General features: G+C 43.4%; 2 protein-coding genes across 3 annotated transcripts in view; one reads left to right on the top strand and one right to left on the bottom strand.

The window, feature by feature from the left end:
- glt1d1 (glycosyltransferase 1 domain containing 1) overlaps positions 1–13,819 on the top strand; it is a 148,199-nt gene extending 134,380 nt beyond the window's left edge. For both annotated transcript variants that reach the window (XM_074638646.1, XM_074638644.1), the window contains 6 exons: positions 3,110–3,208; positions 3,854–3,903; positions 7,699–7,742; positions 8,216–8,336; positions 9,661–9,759; positions 11,899–13,819. In XM_074638646.1, the coding sequence (XP_074494747.1) occupies positions 3,110–3,208; positions 3,854–3,903; positions 7,699–7,742; positions 8,216–8,336; positions 9,661–9,759; positions 11,899–12,045 (560 nt within the window). In that variant the 3' untranslated portion in view covers positions 12,046–13,819. The remainder of the gene's footprint in view (positions 1–3,109; positions 3,209–3,853; positions 3,904–7,698; positions 7,743–8,215; positions 8,337–9,660; positions 9,760–11,898) is intronic.
- Positions 13,820–13,864: 45 nt separating this feature from the next.
- LOC141769508 (transmembrane protein 132D) overlaps positions 13,865–20,265 on the bottom strand; it is a 35,816-nt gene continuing 29,415 nt past the window's right edge. The window contains exons 6-9 of the mRNA XM_074638641.1: positions 17,212–17,417; positions 16,684–16,945; positions 15,545–15,736; positions 13,865–15,456 (exon numbers count right to left, since the gene is read on the bottom strand). Coding sequence (XP_074494742.1) covers positions 14,137–15,456; positions 15,545–15,736; positions 16,684–16,945; positions 17,212–17,417 — 1,980 coding nt within the window. The 3' untranslated portion in view covers positions 13,865–14,136. The remainder of the gene's footprint in view (positions 15,457–15,544; positions 15,737–16,683; positions 16,946–17,211; positions 17,418–20,265) is intronic.

The following is a 20,265-nucleotide window of genomic DNA, read 5'->3' on the forward strand; positions in this document are numbered from 1 at the left end:
GGGGTCTGTTGTCACCTCGTCCAGCTATTTGATCCTCAAGGGACAGCGTGATTGTTGAATAAATTACACAGGAAGCTTTCGGTGAAGTCTGTGTATGGATCGATTCAAGTTAATTAAAAATCAAAGGATGAAGTTAGATGTCAAGTGTAATGCCTATTATCATCTTATAGAGTGAGAACATGATCAGGGAACAGTGTTTGTGCCATAGGGGGGCATGTCATGCTTGAAAATGGCCTCATGTTCGTCAGCCATGAAATTACCATGATGAGTTTCAGTCTGGTGTTTCTATATTGAAACAAAAAACTGGTTAAATGGGTGGACATTAAAAATACATTACTGACATACAGTAGCTTCTGCTCATGCAAAAAATGCAATGTTTCTCTGGAGCTTAGCTGCTTTAAATGCAGAAATGAAAACTATCCAAACTATGTTTTCAGTAGTGTGTAATCACCTGAAACTCTTCACGGAGTCTGCCATGTTGCACCGCCATGTTTCTACAGTAACCCAGAACAGCTTTTCACGTTTTTACGGTACCTGAAGGCCACCATAGTTCTCCGACTTGCTTATGAAATTGTGGAAACGTGAGCTGCAGAGTGCAAATCCGCAGTACCGCCAGCCGCCGTCTGACTTCTGTTGATCCTATAGTATAAAGGGAGGAGTGAGTGAGTGGTACTAAGCTGGTTGCAATCTGCAACCACACCACTAGATGCCTCCAAATCGCACACACTGTACCTTTTTAAGTTATTTTTTTGATGGCGTTGTCATTATTTTGTCCACTCCCTGCAGTATCTGCTCTCTGTATCACCCTGTGCCACTCAACAGATTACTAGGAGCTGTTCCGATAGATCTGTGCTCCCACATCCATGCACACACATGTACACACATACTGATTAAAGCATTAAGGGATTGTTCAGAATGCCCTTCTGAAATCAAAGGCAAACGAACAAAAATGTGTTTTGCATAGAACTCACAAAGAGAGAGCGCGAGAGAGAAAAGAGTGCTGCTAGCACAGCAGATGATTTGTACAAATTTGTGCTTTTCCCCCGAGGAAAGATGAATTGCGTCTTAGATCCAAAAGGGTATTTTTTTGTATTATTATTTCTTTGAATTTCTTGCTCATTTTGACACGTCTGTGCTCTGGTATGATTCCAGCTATCTTCCATTATTTTCCCGCATCTTGTTCCGAGGCAGTGACATGTTTGTTTCCCTCAGCTGACGCGCTTTCTCATCCTGTGAATCAATGCGAGGAAGTTCGATGCCTCCCGCAGATGAGGCGCTTTGTTGACAATCGGTTCCAAGGATCAGGGTCAATGCCCGGACTCCACGCTGTCATTTTAAGATGCTCTTTAATAGCATTAAAAGAGCTGCCTCAGCCTCCTGATCTGGACTTATCTGGCAGCAGGGGATTTCACTCAACTGTCACTGTGCTTTAAGCACGTGCTTGTAACTGTCTGGTATTATTCTCCAAATGGTTTGTTTCTCACTTTGTCACAGACACTTTCAAAATACATTTTATTATGGGCTTATTTTGTAAGCTACTTCCCTTCACATGGTGCTAGCAGTACCATCTCAACATTTATGATTTATCCTTTTGGGTCGAGCATAAAAGGTCAGGATGGGATTAAAAATCGGACACTTGGGTAACCCTCTAATGATAAAGTATGACATGTCATTGGTGATCCCCCCGACTTTTCCTCTACTGCCAACAGCAGGTCAGATTTTCACACATCCAGTGAAATATTTCATCATCTACTGGACGCACACTTGCCAACATTGAGACTTTAAAAAAAGGGAGGATTCAAAACCAAAGCGGGGGGTCTGAGGGTCCTCCCCCAGAAAGATTTGAGTTTCAGAGACTTTGTTTCCTGCATTCTGGTGACTTTAAAAGAGTGAAAGTAACAAAATAATAAGTAAACTGCAACAACATTTTTATGTTAAACTTTTGATTTTACTTTTAACTCCCAGGAAAGAAAACGGAATAGACTGGAATAGACCAGAAGACTGTGGTGCGCATGCCGTGTGAAACTAACAACATGTAGAATTTTCTTTGTATTCACAAGTGTAAAGTTTCACTTTCACTTTTGAAATGTAGTTATTTTAAGCCAAAACACCATGTTTTCCCCCTAACTTTAAGTGGTTTTGTTGCCTAAACCTAAAGAAGCTGTTTTGTTTGTGTTCAAAACGTACCATTTCATGCAGTTTTATGTGTTTGAACGTGTTGGTTTTAAGTTTTGCTTTCACCTTTACAACGTAGTAGATGTAATATGGCTCTACTGACACACATCTATGAGGCATATACCACGCGATAACGCACATTTAATGGCCTAATAACAGTTGAATTGGGTGCAATAAAAGATCCTTGATTATATTTTTGTGGGTTGTGCGGTCTCCGTACCACAAACACGTGTTTTTTTTATCAGCATGTTAGCATTGTCATTGTGAGGACGCTACTCTCTGTCCACTAGTGAAGGTAATTCCAGTCCACCTCCACCATAGATACTTTATAAAGTTAGTACGCTGATATCTATTTAAAGTTCATCTTGTTCATGATGATGTGTTGCCATGATGATAGTGCAGGGCTGTGTTAGGGTCAGGACTTTTATCCGTTGCTTTTGGAAGGTCAGGTGCAGAACAGTAGTCGTTGGCAGCGAGCACAGCTGTATGCCTGCCAGTTTCTGACTAATCTCTGGATTGATCCTGAAAGTTGGATGATCTAGCAAAAGAGACGTTTTATATGCTCTGCCTCTCAATTAAAGCGAGGTCCTCAGAACATTTGATGTTGTCGGCGTGATGTGGGGTTAGCTAATTTTAATCGCGGGCTGTTCAGTGAGCAAATTGTCACCCGAACACTGCGTCTCTGTAGTTCTGATGCCGTATTACACACTGATTAGGCTGCAACCTTCCAATGTATTCAGCAGTCTGTTTCCCCCGCTGAATGTTACAACTCTGATCAGAGAATTGTGCGAGCACATTAGTCACTGCTGTCTTATTTTCCTCATGACCTTGGGTGATGTATTGCTTTCATTATCTGCCGATGTACTCGGGATGTTCATTATGCAGTGTTTTGATATTGTGCCGCTGTCTTTCTGTGCGTCTGGCTTCTCTCCAGGTGTGAGCAGCGAGCACGGGGATGGGCTGCGTGTCTTCCTGTTGGTCTGCGGCCTCAGAAGAGTCAAGGACCCCCTCTATCTGGTGGAGGTTTTTTCAGGTATATTCACTCTGTTTACTGTCTGTTTTATACAGTATATGTACTGGTGATGAAAAACACGAGCAAGTTCAACCTGAATGTCAGTTAATTGCAAAGCCTTTCTGACTGCATTTCTGTAGTAGCCTGTTATAGAGCCAATGCCAATGTCCTCATCAATTAGGAATGAAGTTAGATCTCTGCAGTTGAGTTTCATCTAATTAAAAAATGCATGTGAAAGTGCAATGAGATTCTGCTGACAGCTCATGTTGGCCCAACAAAGACATTTTGCCTTGTTATCTTTTTATGATGTTATACATCTTACATGTATCTAAAATATCCAGCTGTGAGAACGGCCCATGATTATAGGGTTCCTTTGTTTAAATCCTCTTTTATTGTATGTGACTTTCATAGCACACAGTTATGGTAATGAAGCAGCACTAGAGGGCGTCATATTGATGTTTCAGCCAGATAGGGGAGCTGGATGTGTGGGGGTTTCACATGGCATTTCTTTGATTTAAAGTGTACTATCCACATGATTAAAAATGCAAACATACAGTATTGTGCACTAAGCAAATATAGCTGTACGGATGTTATTTAAACACAGATTGACTGCTATTCATTTTTCTTCTTGCGTTTTGTTTACATGACCACTTTTATTTCTTCCAGAGTGGCATTGTGAGAATCCGCAGATTGCGTTGGTCATTATTGGGCCGAAGGTAAGCACACTAGTCATTATACCTGCCATGTGTCTCCCTCTGTCTGTATGCCGTGACTCTCTGCGCTGTTGAAATTACATAGAAACCTTCTCTGGGAATTCAAGCGGCCTCTAATTGGATGAAGCAGAGATACTGGCTTTAGCTGTTTAGCTGGAATTAACAGGCAGCGCTGGGAGGAAAAGGCAATCTTCTGCAAATAGGGCGGGCGAGGGGCCGTAGCAGCAGCAGTGGTGCTGTTTCTTTTTGTGTCTAACTGGCGGACTGCTTGATATACTGATGCCTACTCTAGATTAGCACTATAAATAATAAAGGAGCATATATCTGGACATGTGCTATTTGTAGCCCTGTCAAACACCGTCTTGCTTCTGTCCTACGTGTCATTCCTGAAGACATTAAAGCTGCAGTTGGTACTTAAGCAAATATGATAAAAAAGTTATTTTTATAAAACTGACACTTTATCCTGACAGTAGTACATGAGACAGATAATCATGTTCTTCTGTGTCCTCCTAGTGTTCCTAATGGCATTTGCAAGTTTTCAACGTGCCTGAAGGAAAACAACCAATCACAGCCAAGCAGTCTCTAAGCAGCTGTCAATCACTGCTCGCGAAACTCGCAAAATCCGATCAAACGGTCAAACTAGGCAACGCTGATCAAAATGATGTTACTGTAATGACTATTTCTCACTTCAAATGTTTTCAGAAACATCTTGTAGTGTACTGTTTAGCTGTAAAATGAGAAAGTTTGGGACCCGGCAGCTATGTTGAGATCAGTTGAGGATATACCAAGCAAACTTTCTAATTTTACAGCTAAACAGTACACTACAAGATGTTTCTGAAAACATTTGAGCAGAGAAATATGCATAACAGTAACAGAATATTAATTCATATTTGATCAGCGCTGCCTAGTTTGACAGTTTGATCGGAGTTTGCAGTGATTGACAGCTGCCTCCGATGAAAGAACAGCCAATAGGAACGCTCTCTCTCTGAAATGACCTGTGATTGGCCAAAGTCTCCCGTCACGGGCTAGATTTTTTAAAGCCTGAAAACAGCCATGAGGAGGTGCAGAAGTCTAGTTTTCTCTCAGAACACTTGAATTACAATATGCTGAAAGCTTATTATGGAATTTTTGCCCAATGATGCCAAAAACAATCTGCCTACTGACGCCTTAATGGGGCTTAATGCGTGTTTGTCACTACATACCTTAGGAGATGAGTACAGCAGGCCAGTGAACTCGTGCTGCACTACGGCTGCATTTCCTGCGATGTCCCTGGCCAACACGGGTACCCTGAGATCCATGGCCTGTTGGAGCACAGAGATTAAACATCACAGACAAAAGTTGCTCTCTCACAGGCTCATTCACGTCATAGGAGGACACAGAGAAACATGCTTTTTTTTTCTGATTATCTGTCTCATGCTCTACTGTAAGGATATAGTGACTGTAAAAACGTTTCCATCATATTTGCTCAAAGTTAGCGACTGCAGCTTTAACTGCACATATACAGGCTACATGGCTTCATGTCAAGCATGTCAAATAACTGTGAAAAAAGCCTTATAGCTTGCCAAATGATATTCATAAATCAACCAGTGAGCCAGACAGTCAAATCAGAGCATGGAGTTTTAATACATTTACTGTAAAGTTTTTTGTTTTTTTTAAACCGATTGCACCTTTATGTTAGAGTGAAGTTATATCCCCGCCTACAGCAGCAGCCTCAGTGCTCTCACAACTGTTCTTCTCCCCCCCCCCCCCCCCCCCCCCCCCCCCATTTCATTTCCAATCTCTCACTCGTTGATCTCTCTGTATGTTTTGTCTTCATCTCCTCTCCCCCTGACTTGCTTTGATATGACACCAGTGTACAGTATTTTAGTGTCTGTTCTTTCTTTCAAACAGTGGTGTCAGGCAAAAGGTATGTTATGCTTTAGATTTACTCAAAAAACAACTCAATTAGACATGGCCGGCGGCTTATACACCGTCTGACTGCCGCTTTCTTGCTCCGCTATGCTTTGTTGTTGTTTGATGAAATGGTTCAGTGGAAGCGCAGACGAGTGATTCATCTCGACACCCCTGAATCACAGGGAAAGCGTTATTGTTTGTTTAAGAAATGAAAAAGCCATATATTATTATTATAATAAACATGTGTTCGTATGACCGCCAGATTCCCCCCCTCGATAATTATAGGATTCCACTTTAAAACATAAACATTGTTGAATATATTTGATGACGTGACGGTGAGTTCTAAAAATACAGACGGACGTTAGGATGAGACCTGCTTTGCTCAGGCTGTCATGACGTATTATAAATCCACAGCTACTTCATTCAAGTAATAAGAGCTCTGGCTGCACAGCATCTGTCATTAAGAGGAAAATTCAGGTCAGTTTGTCAGCGATGACACATCTCACTCCTCTGTAACTGGGTTTTATCAAGCGCCACAATGTGCAGCGTATTCTGTTTTATTAATGAATAAAACTAGGGCTGTCAATTGATTAAAATATTGAATCGCGATTAATAACATGATTGTCCATAGTTAATCGTGATTAATTGTAAATTGATCGCACATTTTTTATCAGTTCAAAGTGTACTTTAAAGGGAGATTTGTCAAATTTTTAATACTCTTATCAACATGGGAGTGGACAAATATGCTTTATTTTAATGTATATTTATTACTGGAAATCGATTAACAACACAAAATAATGACAAATATTGTCCAGAAACCCTCACAGGTACTGCATTTAGCATAAAAACATATGCTCAAATCATAACATGGCAAACTCAAGCCCAACAGGCAACAACAGCTGTCAGTGTGTCAGTGTGCTGACTTGACTATGACTTGGGGAGCCTTGTGGGTACCCATAGAACCCATTTTCATCCACATATATTGAGGTCAGAGGTCAAGGGACCCCTTTGAAAATGGCCATGCCAGTTTTTCTTCGTCAAAATTTAGTGCAAGTTTGGAGCATTATTTAACCTTCTTTCAATGGATTCCTCAGGTTTTAGCTTCATATGATATCAGTATCTCTTTAAAACTGAGCCCGCTACAACCTAAAAATCACAAGTTCCGTTAATGCGTTAAAGAAATTAGTGGCGTTAAAATGAATTTGCGTTAACGCGTTCTTATCGTGTTAACTTTCACAGCCCTAAATAATACAAATATAAAGATTGTTCTAAAAATGTATGCTTTTGCACCAAATATGTGTTGCTTAAAAACAAGAAATATGTGGCAAAGTACAAAGATTCACCCAGAAAAACTTGACAGAGCGCCGGCCTTCCCTTCTGCTTTCTTCTGATTCACTACGGAGCAGCACAGAATCAACACAGTGCTTAAATCCGTTGTGTTTGTTAATACAGTCTTTATCGTGATCTATCCCCTGCTGCTTTCACAATAACTGCTAAATCCCAGATTACACCAGGATACACAAAATATTCTCAGTTGCGATTCTTTGATTTTTTTAATGCACACGTGCTTTAAAGCAGATTCCCTTTAGAAATACCATGAGCTATAGAAAATGAAAGAGAGGAAACAAGTAGCAGCTTGCTTGGCAACATCTTTGACCTAAATTGCTATGCTTTGACTTTTCCGTGGGCATGCTAATGCACGCAAATCCCACATCGCAATTAATCAGATTGGCCACCCACCCCACCCTGACCCCAATCTCTCTGAAAAATACAGGATTTTCAGAGAATGATTTGCTCATGATAGAAATGATTAATTGTTTCATTGTTAATGTTGAATCCTTCAGATTAAGTTGACGGAAACAAACGGGTTTCACTCGTCTTTGTTATGTTTCTGTCTTGTCTTAGATCGATCCCGTGTTTACTGCTGAAGTGGAAGCTGTTGTTAAAAGGTACGCCTTCTTTTCTCTTTCTTTACCAGTTGCACGTCTTATAAAAGGAAAGTTGAGATCTGACAGTCTAATTTTCAAGACTTTTCTCCTGTTATCCTTCTATTCATCCCACGAGGCACAAGAAAATATCCAAGCAAAAAGTAGCTCGCATTTATCTTGACATAACGTGAACAGAATGAAAATCCGAGGGGAGCGCCCATACCCTCTCTTTATGTTTATCTGTCCTCCCACTCTCAAGTCTTGGCTGGTCTTTCAGTGTTTCGCCGAGGGGCCTCCACCACAACAAAGCTCTTAGCGGCAGGAAGCTGCCCTCTCTGGTTAGGGCTTCACCTGGACTCTCTCCCTCTCCGTGCATGTCACACACAGTGCAGCTGTGTTTCCCTTCCCTGAGCTTGTCACTGCCCTTTAGCGTCATTCACGCCTCCGTTAGCCCTGAGTCACGCAGGAACTGAGCTCTGCCGCTGCTTCTGCAGGACACCGGGGGTCTTCCTGGCCCAGGAGAGGAGCCAACGGGAGCTTCACGCTGCCATGAAAAGGTGCTTCGCCGTGGTTAACAGCTCCGTCTCCGAGGGCATGTCGGCGGCCATATTGGAGGTAAACATCTTGAGGGGCTCTGGACAATAGCGTGTCCTCTCCTGACTTCAACAATTCAGCTGCTAAACACGCAACTGTTTTTGTTATAGCTCATGCAGTGTCGTGCAGAATAATATTTTGGTAATGAGAAAAGCCTAAACTGAGAATTTGCCATCCAACAGTGTGAATATTCACAGGAGTCCTTATCTCGCTCCGCTACAATGTTATCTGACCACTTCAGGGACAATTACCCAAATTAATTGCTCGACTCCAATCTTCCCATTCCTGAGTGAGCAAAAACCTGCAAATCCACTTAATCTCTTTTAAAACGCAGTCGATTAAGAGAAACCACAGCAGGCTTAAAGTCTGATTAGTATGTTAGCATGTTTCACTCAACAACCTGCTGAAGGTATTAGCAGATACAGATTGTTCATTCTGGCAGGGAAGTAAGGCGCCGAAGGGCAGACTGGCTGAGCGGTACAACTTCCAAGGTGCTTAGGTGCTTATTTTCATGATGTTCGAGATGAGCCAGAATCGATCACCGGCAATCAGCGCGGAATGTATGCCGGTTAAGCTGGGCACACACTGTACAAATATAGCCCGTTACTGCCCAAACTTCAATCCGCAAGACTAATTTCAGAGTCAGGCCTAATTTCAGCTTTGTCAGGTGTCTTTTGCCGTGCAGTGTACAGGGGGGGACCGAGGACCGATTAACTCCTCCCAACCAGCCGTCGGGACAGTCGGATGAATTTCTGACATCAGAAATTTTAGTTGGCCGTCCACAGGCTCTCACACAGTTGAAGCAGAGCCTGATTTTTACATTAATCACAGCGTAGCTATCAAGATAACAATGTACAATAGATATAGTAAAGCATGGCTAGCTTACCTCCAATTCTCTCTGCAAATATACGCTGGAACCTCTTTTTTTTTTAGACGTTTCAGCAGACAGGATGGCACATACTGTATGATCAAGGCAGCACGTTTCTGCCTTGTTAGCATTGTGACCTGTACAGACAAAAATAATAAAGGATAGAATCCAATGCCAGATACAAACACATTTCCACATACTGTATATTTACAAACAAATATAAATAAATCTGAACGTCGTCTGCAAACTACAAGTAGCCTACAGATCGGATCTAACAGGATGTAACTATCTCTGTGACTGCCTGTAAATTCTTTAAAGGCTGCTGTTAACTGTCCGACTTGACCGCAGCGTTTTGTCACCGCCCCCGGTTGCTGCCACCTGATCTCGTCTACTTTCCAGGCCAGGCGCAGTTCATCTCGAACGAGCCTAATGATAGAGTGAATGAGTCTGTGACGTTTAATCTCTGTGCTCCAACAGGCCATGGATCTCGGGGTACCTGTGTTGGCCAGGGACATCGCAGGAAATGCAGCCGTAGTGCAGCACGGGTTCACTGGCCTGCTGTACTCCTCTCCTCAGGTATGTAGTGACAAACACTGGCCAGGTCACCACACGCGTTAAGCCCCATTAAACCTGCAGTAGCCAGAATCAATATACTGCAATGCCTATTTCTCACCTCAAATGTTTTCAGAAACATCTTGTAGTGTACTGTTTAGCTGTGAAATGAGAAAGTTTGCTCTTGCTGGTGGGCAGTGCTTGGTATTTCCTCAGCTGATCTCAACATGGCTCATATTTGATCAGTGCTGCCTAGCTTGACCGTTTGATTGGAGTTCGTGAGTGATTGACAGCTGCTCAGAGACGGCAAGGCTCCAGCTCGGCTCTGATTGGTTGTTTTCCTCCGGTCTGGGAAATCTTGCAGACGTCATTAGGACCACCGGAGGACACAGAGGCACATGATTTTTTTTCAGATTATCTGTCTCATGCACTACTGTCAGGATATAGTGACTGTTTTCTAAAAATAGTTAGTTTTTTTTAAATCATATTTGCTCCAATCCTACCTACTGCAGCTTTAAGCTTTAACTCTGTGTATTGGTGGACTACAGAGAGGATATACACTGTAGCCAAGAGCTACTCCTGTCACCTCAACTGGCCTGAAAAGTACTGAACTGCTTATACTGTAATCTAAGCACTGTCTCAGGATGACTGAAGATGTATATGTCCCCTCTCCTGGCATAGATTTATCTTTAAAAAGTCTGAGTAGGAAAACTTTGCATCGTGTTGTCAAACTTTGTACTTTAAATTCTTATCATTAGTCCAATCTAAGCAGATAACAAAAGGAGCGGCTGTTTCCCCAGGTGCTTAGATTAGGATGAAAAAGTGCAGCCTTCAGGGACAAAGATACCACATTACCATGTGGTGATGCAACGCAGTGCAGCGTGCAGGAAAGTGCAAAGCGGGGGAGCTCCCATGAGAGCTTTTCAGTCTGATATGTAATGAGGTTTGATGCAAAAGGAGAACATCACAGGTCAAGGCCAGCTGACAGAGGGCTTCAGCGTGCAAGACACCACGCTCTTTGCGTGAGGTTGTTGTTGTTAATGGCGGAGATAAGTCCTCTCCAGGGGGGAAGCGTGCTCAGCTCAGCCGCCAGTAGGAAGCTCGCACAGATGGTTGCAGCGACTTGGACTGGATAAACCACGACCTCAGCCAGGACTGATGGGCAGCGGAGGCTAGTTTTTCAGCCAAAAACTTTTTCCTGCAGTGGATCGCATTCAAGACTCGCTTTAAAACCCCCCTCTTATTTTTGAATGACAGTGTTTCTGCTTCTTTAAGCCTTCGAAGTAATTACACGAAGAGTGTATAGGTATCAAAAACTGTGTCAAAAGAAACAAAACACGCGAAGCACTTGAAAGCCTTCAAGAGGAAAAATGGCACTTCCTGTCTGGCTCTATAATTTGCAGTAGGAGTGAAGTGATTATAAGCGCGCTGCTCATACAGTAAATTGAGCTTTAATCCCGTTGCGGAGGATTTATAGCTCTCGTATGGCCGTACAGAGGAGCTGTTTCCTACCAAGAGCCTCTCCAGACATAATCACGTCACTTGAATGAAGTGAAAGTGAATTGGCCTGCTGACTGGCAGTGGCTAAAAGTTTGCGTGCCCATTGGCTCTGTGCTACAGCAAATGTTGGCTGCCATGTCGCAGGAACACTTTAAGGCACTTCATTTAGTTGGAGGCTTCTTTCAGTTGCCGGGCCAACAGATGTAGGATTCAGGATGCCGTGCGGATACATCATATCTCAGTCAATGCTCAGCTCATTACTCATTTCTTAATTATCTCATTTTTATCCTCCCCATGTCCCTGTGACAGCTGGTGTGGCGGTATTGTTTAACAGTAGCAGTCACTTTGTTTGTTTTCCCCATTTTTTTCACAAGCAAATGAGAGGTGGCAGCTATTAGGAAAAACTGAAAAAGTCTATTGGACAGCCGTGTGTGGATCCGGAGCCACAAATATCTCCATCCTTTGACGATGTACTGACGTTTTTGAAGTATTTACTAATCAGCGCGCAGGCTCTTATCTGAGTTTTGTTCTCGTGCCTTGGATTATCTTTTATGCTTTTAAAAAAAAAAAAAAAAAAAACATATCTTCAGGCAACTTCAATGGAAAGCTTTAAGTGGCATTTGGCAGTAAATGAGACTCGTTTTCGCTTTTTATCCCTGCCAGGAATTTGTGCATCAATCTGAGAGGCTGTTGTCAGATCGTGAGCTGAGAGAGAGAGTGGTGAGGAATGGAAAACTCTACGTGGAAGAGCGTCACGGCCTCAAACAGGAGAGGGAGACCTACCAGCGGCTGGTGGACACTCTGCTCTGAGCGTTCAGCCCCACTCTGTACACTTTCTCAGGAACTTCAGCGACAAAAAGCAGGGCATTACACCGCTGTACTTACAGGTAGAATCACATCATCTTCCTCACAGTCTACAAAGATGCTGTACAAAATAATCCTGTTTTATCTGCACTGCCAGATTGAAATTATGCTGCAGAGCACTTTGAACCAAAGAGAGTAGAAATGGTTGTCTTATTAATATATTTTATGTATTTATAATAATAATAATATACTGTTATTTATGGTTTGGTATGAATATAGAAACGGTTTATTCATTCTACCTAATAAAATAGACAACACTGGTTGTTTTTGAGTGGTTGGTGATCTGAAAATGTATTTTCTTTCCCTCTATTAAGACAAAGATAGCGGTTTACTTACTTCCTCAAATGCAGTAGATCAGCTAATCTACTCTTTCTAAAAACTGTTCCAATATTTTGTTTCCTTCCCGTCTGTATGCTACCACATTCATTTTTAATAAAGTGCAACGGTTGGGTTGCACACATTCAAGGGCCCCTAGAAAAACTCAATTTGTTTAAAGGTCAGAGGGGCACAAAGGGTTCTTGTAATTTGCCGTTACAAAGGTTGATCTTGGCAACACGCTGGGGCGGCGGCTGGTTAGGAAATGTTCTCTCAAAAGCTTTGCACTATGCCAATGGGTTTTTGATGCAACTGTAAGATTGAGCATTACACAAACTATAGTTTAACATCAATAGATGACCTGCAGACTGTTACCAGAGATCATATGCCTCATTAAAATCTGGTAGGTGCTTTAAGGATAACGTTGGTGTTTTTTTAACCTGGACCCTATTTCCCCATGTTTGTGTGTCTAAGTGACTAATGGGGACAACACTTTTTGATATTGGTCCAGTATTGAGGGAGAACGCTGCAGCCACCAGCTGCTAAACAGGCTGGAATGTAATCATTTGAAGCAACCTGGCACACAGTTTATCATTCACTAAAAGTGCTTGTTTTTGCCACAGACAGGCTCAGGTTGTTATTATAAGTATCTGACAACATTATGGAAAAGACCCTACAGAGAAATAAAACCCCTTTCTCAGGTTGTGTTGCATCCACATTGTCGAAATCATCTAAATATTCAGCAATGGCATTGAAAATCTTTTAGATAACACTAAGCTACGCTTTCTGTACTCCAACACAACAAACTGACAACACCGGCGCTCCTCTCTCCAACTCTCACTCACGTTTCTATCGTCGTCTTACGGCAACAGGTCACATGACACAATAACAAACAGGAAGCGAAAGGTAAAGAAAAACATTAATTTCTCTGTAGTGTCCTTTCCATAATGTTGTAAAACAATTATAATAACAACCTGAACCTATCAGTGGCAAAAACAAGCACTTTTAGTGAACGTAAACTGACGGTAATGATTACATTACAGCTTGTTTAGCGGCTGGCGGGTGCAACATTCTCCCTCAATACTGGACAAATTTCAAAAAGTGTCTCCATTAGTCACAAAAACATGGGAAAATAGGGTCATGGTTGAAAAATTCAGAAGTTATCCTTTAACATATAAAAACAAGTGAAAGGCAATATTCAAGATCATGGTGTTTTAATGAAAAAAATCAAATGTAAATTAGATCAACTTAAATTTACAAAGAAAGGGGTCTTGGATATTGCATAATAGAAAATTTCAGTTAGGATAATGTTTAATCAAAGCCACATTTTTGGTGAAACCCAATCAGTGAAACTGAGTTCTGTATTATAACTGGTAATAAATCTATTGTTTTTGTCATTTTGGGATTCTTCAGTGTGTCTTTGTACCGTGTATACCAGCATGTGAGCTAAAATTTAGAGAAGTAGATATCCACATGCAGCATTAATATTTGGTGGCTTTAAACATTGTGTGTCCATCTGGTCAATCATCTAACACGCATCCGCACTCCAGTATTAACAATAATATACAGTACATGTACATGTAAAAGGCCTTGATAGGTAATGAAATGTAGAGGAGGGCAATTCCAAAATCACATATTCTAGACAGTTATTGGAGTTCACAAAGGCATTGAGGTGATCAAAGCCACATCTACTGTACATGTGAGGTCTGATCAGGTTCTGGATTATAACTGGTCCCTAGGCTCTGTAATGGGCACTTGGGGTTCCTCCTCACAGCTGTCCTCCTTCCCGACCCAGTGGATGCCGTGGCCGTTCTCCCTGGGCGGGAGATGTGGCGAATGCTGGCGCTCCAGAGTGGAGAAGGTGGTGAACTGGACTCTCTTTCTCTTGCTGGTGGGCGAGTGGAGGGACTCGGTGTGCATAGGTTTCCTCCTGAGGGAGCCCACGCAGCTGACGGGCGAGTCTGTGACGGAAGCCAGGCAGCTGGGCCTTCTGGACAGAGAGGACGTCTTATCGGGCCCAATGTCTATGACGGTGGTTGTGGTCTGGGAGTCTTGCTGGACAGGGCTGCCCGGCACGCTCATCACCAGCTCGGCGTCCGTGCCGAGCCACACCCAGTCGTGCCGGTGCCCTGTGGGCTCCTGGCCGTGAGAGGGAGGCTTCTTGTGCCTGAACTTAACAACATACGAGATGCAGTTAACCAGAAAAACCAAGATGGCCAGGCAAAAGACGCCCAGCAGAGCGTACATGCCGATCTCCAAGTCTGTGAGCGGCCTGTTGGCCAGCATTTCTTCACCGCCGATTTCTACCTCCGCCGTCTCCTGCCCAGGTGCCTCCACCTTGGTGGGGAAGTTGTTGTAGTTCACCAGGTTCCCAGGGGCCTTCACAGTGCTGGTGAAGCTAACACTGCTCATATCCTCCACTATCATGTTGTCTGAGCCGTATGCTTTGCTGCCGTCACTGGGGCTGTTCATCATGCTGATGTTCACCACGCTGGTAGGACTGCCGCTGTTTCCTGAATTGCCGGTCTTACCCACTCCTCCGAGGCTGCCGCTGGTGATGAAGGTTCGTTCTGTAGACTTGATCGTGGTTGTGATCTTCTGCATGGCGCTCTCCTCTCGGTCTGAGGGGGAGCTGCGCGGCGGAGGATCCTGGGACGGCTTTCTCTGCTTCCTCTCGCTGTCCACCTCTTCCCCGTCGTTCCCGTAGTCGCTGCCGTTGTCCTTAGCGCTGCTGTCGGTGCTGCCGGTGTTGCCGCCTGGGCGCCGACCGTTCACTTGGAACTTGACCTTGAGGCTGCCGTTGCCCACGGCCACTGTGCTTTTGCGTTTAGACTTTTGGCAGGACTCGCAGATGGACATCTCTACTCTTACCAGGACTCCCTCGCCTTCACCCTCCGCCACCACGGCGGGAGGAGTGCCCTGCACCGACACCACCCCCTGATCTAGAGACGTCACAGTCACTCTGTAGAAAGCAGGATCATAAATATCAAGAGGCGTCTGGTTGCCGTCACTGAACTGCACCCAGGCGCTGACCAAAGCTTCCTAAAAGAACAGAAAACAGGAGAAATTGTAATTGTGCTTTTAATCCACTGCTCATCTTTTAAACATTTAAATAGATTCAGACTGTTACCTGTTTGGGGCTCTGCAGAATCTCATGTGTGGTCGTGGTAGCCAGGATGGCCCTGTTGCTTCCAGTACTGAGCTGTAAAGTCATGGAGAGGCCCGTCACCAGCTGGACCCCCAACTCTGTGATGGTCACTTTGTCATCCACGACTGTGATAGTTGTCTTAGCCAAGATTGCGTCAGACAGTGGAGAAAACACCTGTCACAGAACACAATCAGATACAGTAAATTAAAGTCCTCATGAAATTAAAAATATACTTTCTCAGTTTTAATCCTGTGTTCCTGTTTTAATTTTTCATTTATCTCATTATATGACAAATTTATGCCAAAAAAACTATCAGAGTATTTTTACATCAAAATCGGATCTAAATCCCCCTGTCTTTTCTCTCCCTGTAAATGGTTCAATTGATGACTCATCCTGCACTCGGGGGGCTTTTAGATCAAAGTAGCTAACAGAGCAATATGGAGAGAGACAGCAAGAGATGTGTTTGGATATCAGTGGGCAAAAACGCTGTTTTCTTTTCCAAAATAATGTGGCTGAGGTCTAATTCATTCAAGGGAAACTTTACAGATTTTCAATTGACTATGTCAGTGCAGCGTGGTAGTGGTAGTAGTAGTAGTAGTCCATTCAGTGAACCTCCACCAGATGACGACGCAAAACGACCGGCGGGGTTTTACCAGCGGTTGAGCGGGGGGCTACGGGCGCCGTTCATCTGCATGTACTGCAGTAACGTTACCACAGTTGAAAATCGGCATATTTTCCCTTTCACCTCACCCTCGTCCTTCGCCTGATCTAACAACAGGTGAGGGAGGTGTGTGTGTGTGTGTGTGTGTGTGTGTGTGTGTGTGTATGTGTGTGTGTGTGTGGAGCCAACAGTCCTCTGCCACTTTTTAGCGGCCCAATCAAATGCAAAGAATTTGATTTAAATCAATTTTGTAATACAACGCTCAAATATTCAGTTTCACTGTGAGATAAGTTTCATGGGGACTTTAATTAGGGGGCCTTGGACTTAATTTCCTGGCAAGGGCCAGTCAAGTCAGTTCATCAGGTTCAAACAAAGGTAAACTACCCCATCTAATCTAGCCGCTTCTTGCGATGACATTGGTAAAAGGCATTTCAGAACAAGCAGTAGTTCAGTTCATTACCTGGATGGTGGTGGTCCCGAGGTCTCGCCCCGACAGCACCCGTCCTGCCTGCAGCCTCGCCACTCGAGGGTCCTCCACCTTCATGAAGTATTGAACCAGCCTTGTGACATCCACCTGCCAATCCGAGCCCAGGAAATAGGCCTTGGGATCCCGAGGGTCCGCCTGCTCGGCCACGAAGTGAGTCAGCACCCGCACCAGGGCATGCTGAAACTGGAGCATGCAGCCCTTCCCCTTCCTGTCTTCTTCGCTGTTCCAGCCAGGTCTGGGAGATGAGCACAGAAACACACGTGCCGGTCACACCTGTCGCATGGTTAAATGCTTTGACCTGATATACTCCAATCACTCAGGCCCGTCTCTTTGCTTGATTGGATCACATTGAGATATTGCAGTACATTATGTAATGAAATCAAAACCCTAAACCCTTGGAGAGATATGATTTGGATTTGTACGGGCTAAAGGACGCTTGTAGAAATCCCATCTAAAGAGGATGGGTTTTATGTTAAACAAGTGGTTGGTTGTGTGTCCCACCTTTTTGATGTTAGTATGGGTACCCTCCAGCTTTTGATCTGGCTCAGCTCCGTGTCCGACACCTCGACCTGAAGGGGGAGTCGGGGCATCCACACGCTCAGTTCAAGCTGAGCACTCAGGTAACTGTAGGTGAAGTTCACCACCAACTTCACCTTGCCCTTCGTCTCTTTGCCATTCACGAAAACATAGTCGCACCTGTCCGACACCTGGATAGGAAGATTGGATATAGAAAAGGGAACAATCCGTCAGAACATGAATATCTTATCATTTTAATTTCACTGATAATATCAAGGAGTTTTTGTAAGTGCGCTTGTGTAAACAGTCTACATCAAACTCAGAATGAGATTGCTGTCGATGGAGGAGATGTTCGTCATCTAACCAATGACAAGGAATAATCAAATATTCTCATAAAAGTCTCTATTTTAACAAATAGGCCATTCTTACAACAACAAATGGCCTTGCAGCAGTTTTGCGCTGCATGTGTTACCACAGTAATGTCAGCTGGCTGTAATAAACTACTGCGATGATCACCGGTCCGAGGCGTTGGGAAGAGGCAGTATTGCAATTTTATGTTAATCAAAATATCATGTGGTGCGGTGCTGAACATCAGTCCTTCACAGCCAAATGCATTCATTACACCGGGATTTCAAAGGTGACCCTGGCAAGTTTGGGCGACTGCTCAAAAGATCTCATGGACATTTTGAGACAGGAGTTTTTTTCTCGGTCCTCTCAACAGCCGCTGCTTTACACAAATTGGATAATTAACATTGAAATTCAGTCACCAGTCCTTGGAAGTGCACAGGGGAGTGGAGAGGAGAACAAAACAGTGACTTTGACTGATGGCCTGAGGAGGAATACAAATAGCAATGTTTTCCCGCGCTCATTCGCGTGAACCCACCGGTTTGCTAGAGGATGCGCTGTCACAAGGACATGCTGTTTTTTGAGAGGCTCTTGTGTCATCGGTGCGTCTGAGCATCAGTCACCCTGCACCCACGACCGGAGCTTAAGCTTTAGGAATGACCACATCACTGTGAGTCATCCTTGCTGTTAGCTGGTCTGGCCTCTTCCCTGCGAATAATCCTACGCTTGATTTATATCCAAACAGCAGATTTACAACGTGTGGCGCTGAAGCCCTTGAACGGTTGTTACGGAAGATGTCTAATGCGAGCATGGAACAATAGTCAAGGACTGATTTAGTTCCAGTGAAGTCGTCTAGATTTCTCGTGTTTCCAGGCAGTCAACCAGTCATCTATGATCTAAGACACTTTGCTCTTTTTCTTCTTCTTCAGAGAAGCATCATCCACTGAACTTTTATGAGCCATGTTCAAATAATATTCTGAAGCATCAGTTCAAAGGGAATGCCATTTCAATGTGTCACCCGCCCACTCATCCGAGTCACAATCTCATTCTGCAGCCAAGAATATCCCTTAGTGTTTTTGGTGTCAAAATAGATATGTGTTTAAAATGGGATTTGACTTTCATCACTGGAAACAGTATTAAAGACAGGCAGAAATACGTAAAAAAAAAAAATACTTGAAATGCATGCTTGACTGACACAACTGTGACAGTAGCTTCCTTGTGCAAATAAAGTTAAATAAGTTTTAATGAGTATGCAGAATGAATTATTGGTTGAATCAGCCATAACAAAAACTCCTGATTAATCAACTAAGTAGATATCAATGCTCAATACGTCCCTGCTTAAAATGTTCAAGTGTCAACCCTTCAATCCTGGACTGACAAAGAGAACTCTAGTCTCTCCATCATTCATGTACATTAGGAAACCCTTTCCATCATGGCAGATTAGACTTTGTTTTGCTTTTGTTTTGTCACTCGAGAGCTATCCGTTCGAGATAAATCCTTCCCCCATCTATCACTTGCAGATTTGATACTCTTCAGGCACACCAGAAGAGAAAAGATATCGGAGTCAAGCTGTTAGACTAAGAAGATTAAAGGAAATATTTGTGACTGAAGCTGCTCTCTGGTCAGCAAATACACTGAGAGCTACTGTAAGCTTTGAACAACAGCAAAGACGGCTACATTACAGGGTTGAAAAGATTCAGTCCACATCTGGCCTTTTGTCATCCTCGCGTAATCCTGCTTTTCTTATATCTGACACCCATGTGCACTTAATACATGAGTGCACTTACTGTATATACACTGTACTGCGAATCTCTTCACGGAGCAACACTCTGAGACTGACTACTACATTTATTTATTAGCCGAGACATCTGCTGTTTGCTAAACCTGCTTTGGGACATTCAACATATTAGATGTTTGGAGTCCACTGGATGTCTTTATTCTTTGTTTACAATGCCACTTTACCCTTACAGCCTCTGACCTCAGGGGCCAGGGGCCTGATTTTCAATTTCATCAATAAACAAAGCCGGCTTTTGGCAGTCAGCCGTGCTCAGGTTCACGGGATAAAAGCGGAGCGTCGTCACGGGACGGGAGCGCGGCGGCAGACTGTGAGGTCATTTGCGGGGAGCGATTTAGCTCAGTGGTTGTTCATTGTCGGGGGAGATTGATGGGCGATGTTGTCGGAGCCCAGCTAATAGTTTGTTTTACTGTGTGGAAAAGGGACAGAGAGCAGAGGTGACTTTGGTGCAACTTATTTGTCCGCATCCCGTCCTTACCATCACACATGAAACCAACTTTACCTCGATGGAGCCTTTTTGTTTTTAACATCCACACTAAATTGCCCTCCTGCCTCTGAGCGCTAGGGCGGAAAGACAAGACACAAACATCTCACTGTCTTCTATTTATTGCTGCTCATAAATGTTTTTTTCTCAGGTAACCATTTACCAGAAGTGATTGAACGTTTTTCACTCAATACTTCCGCAGCGAAAGTGATTAAGGCTGACTAGAAAAGGTGTAAAAAAAAAAAAGCAATTTCACCCCTTTTCATTGTGTCCCTATAATGAAATGGTTTTAAAAAGCCATTGACAGTAAAATCATTTTACTTGGAATGTGTGACACCAGGGAAACTAAAAATGATGTATGGGAAGGTTATTATTCCCTCTACAGTATGTGGAGGCATGTAACAAGGAGCAGGAG

This window comes from Sebastes fasciatus, chromosome 6 (assembly GCF_043250625.1).
Source record: "Sebastes fasciatus isolate fSebFas1 chromosome 6, fSebFas1.pri, whole genome shotgun sequence".
Lineage (NCBI taxonomy): Eukaryota > Metazoa > Chordata > Actinopteri > Perciformes > Sebastidae > Sebastes > Sebastes fasciatus.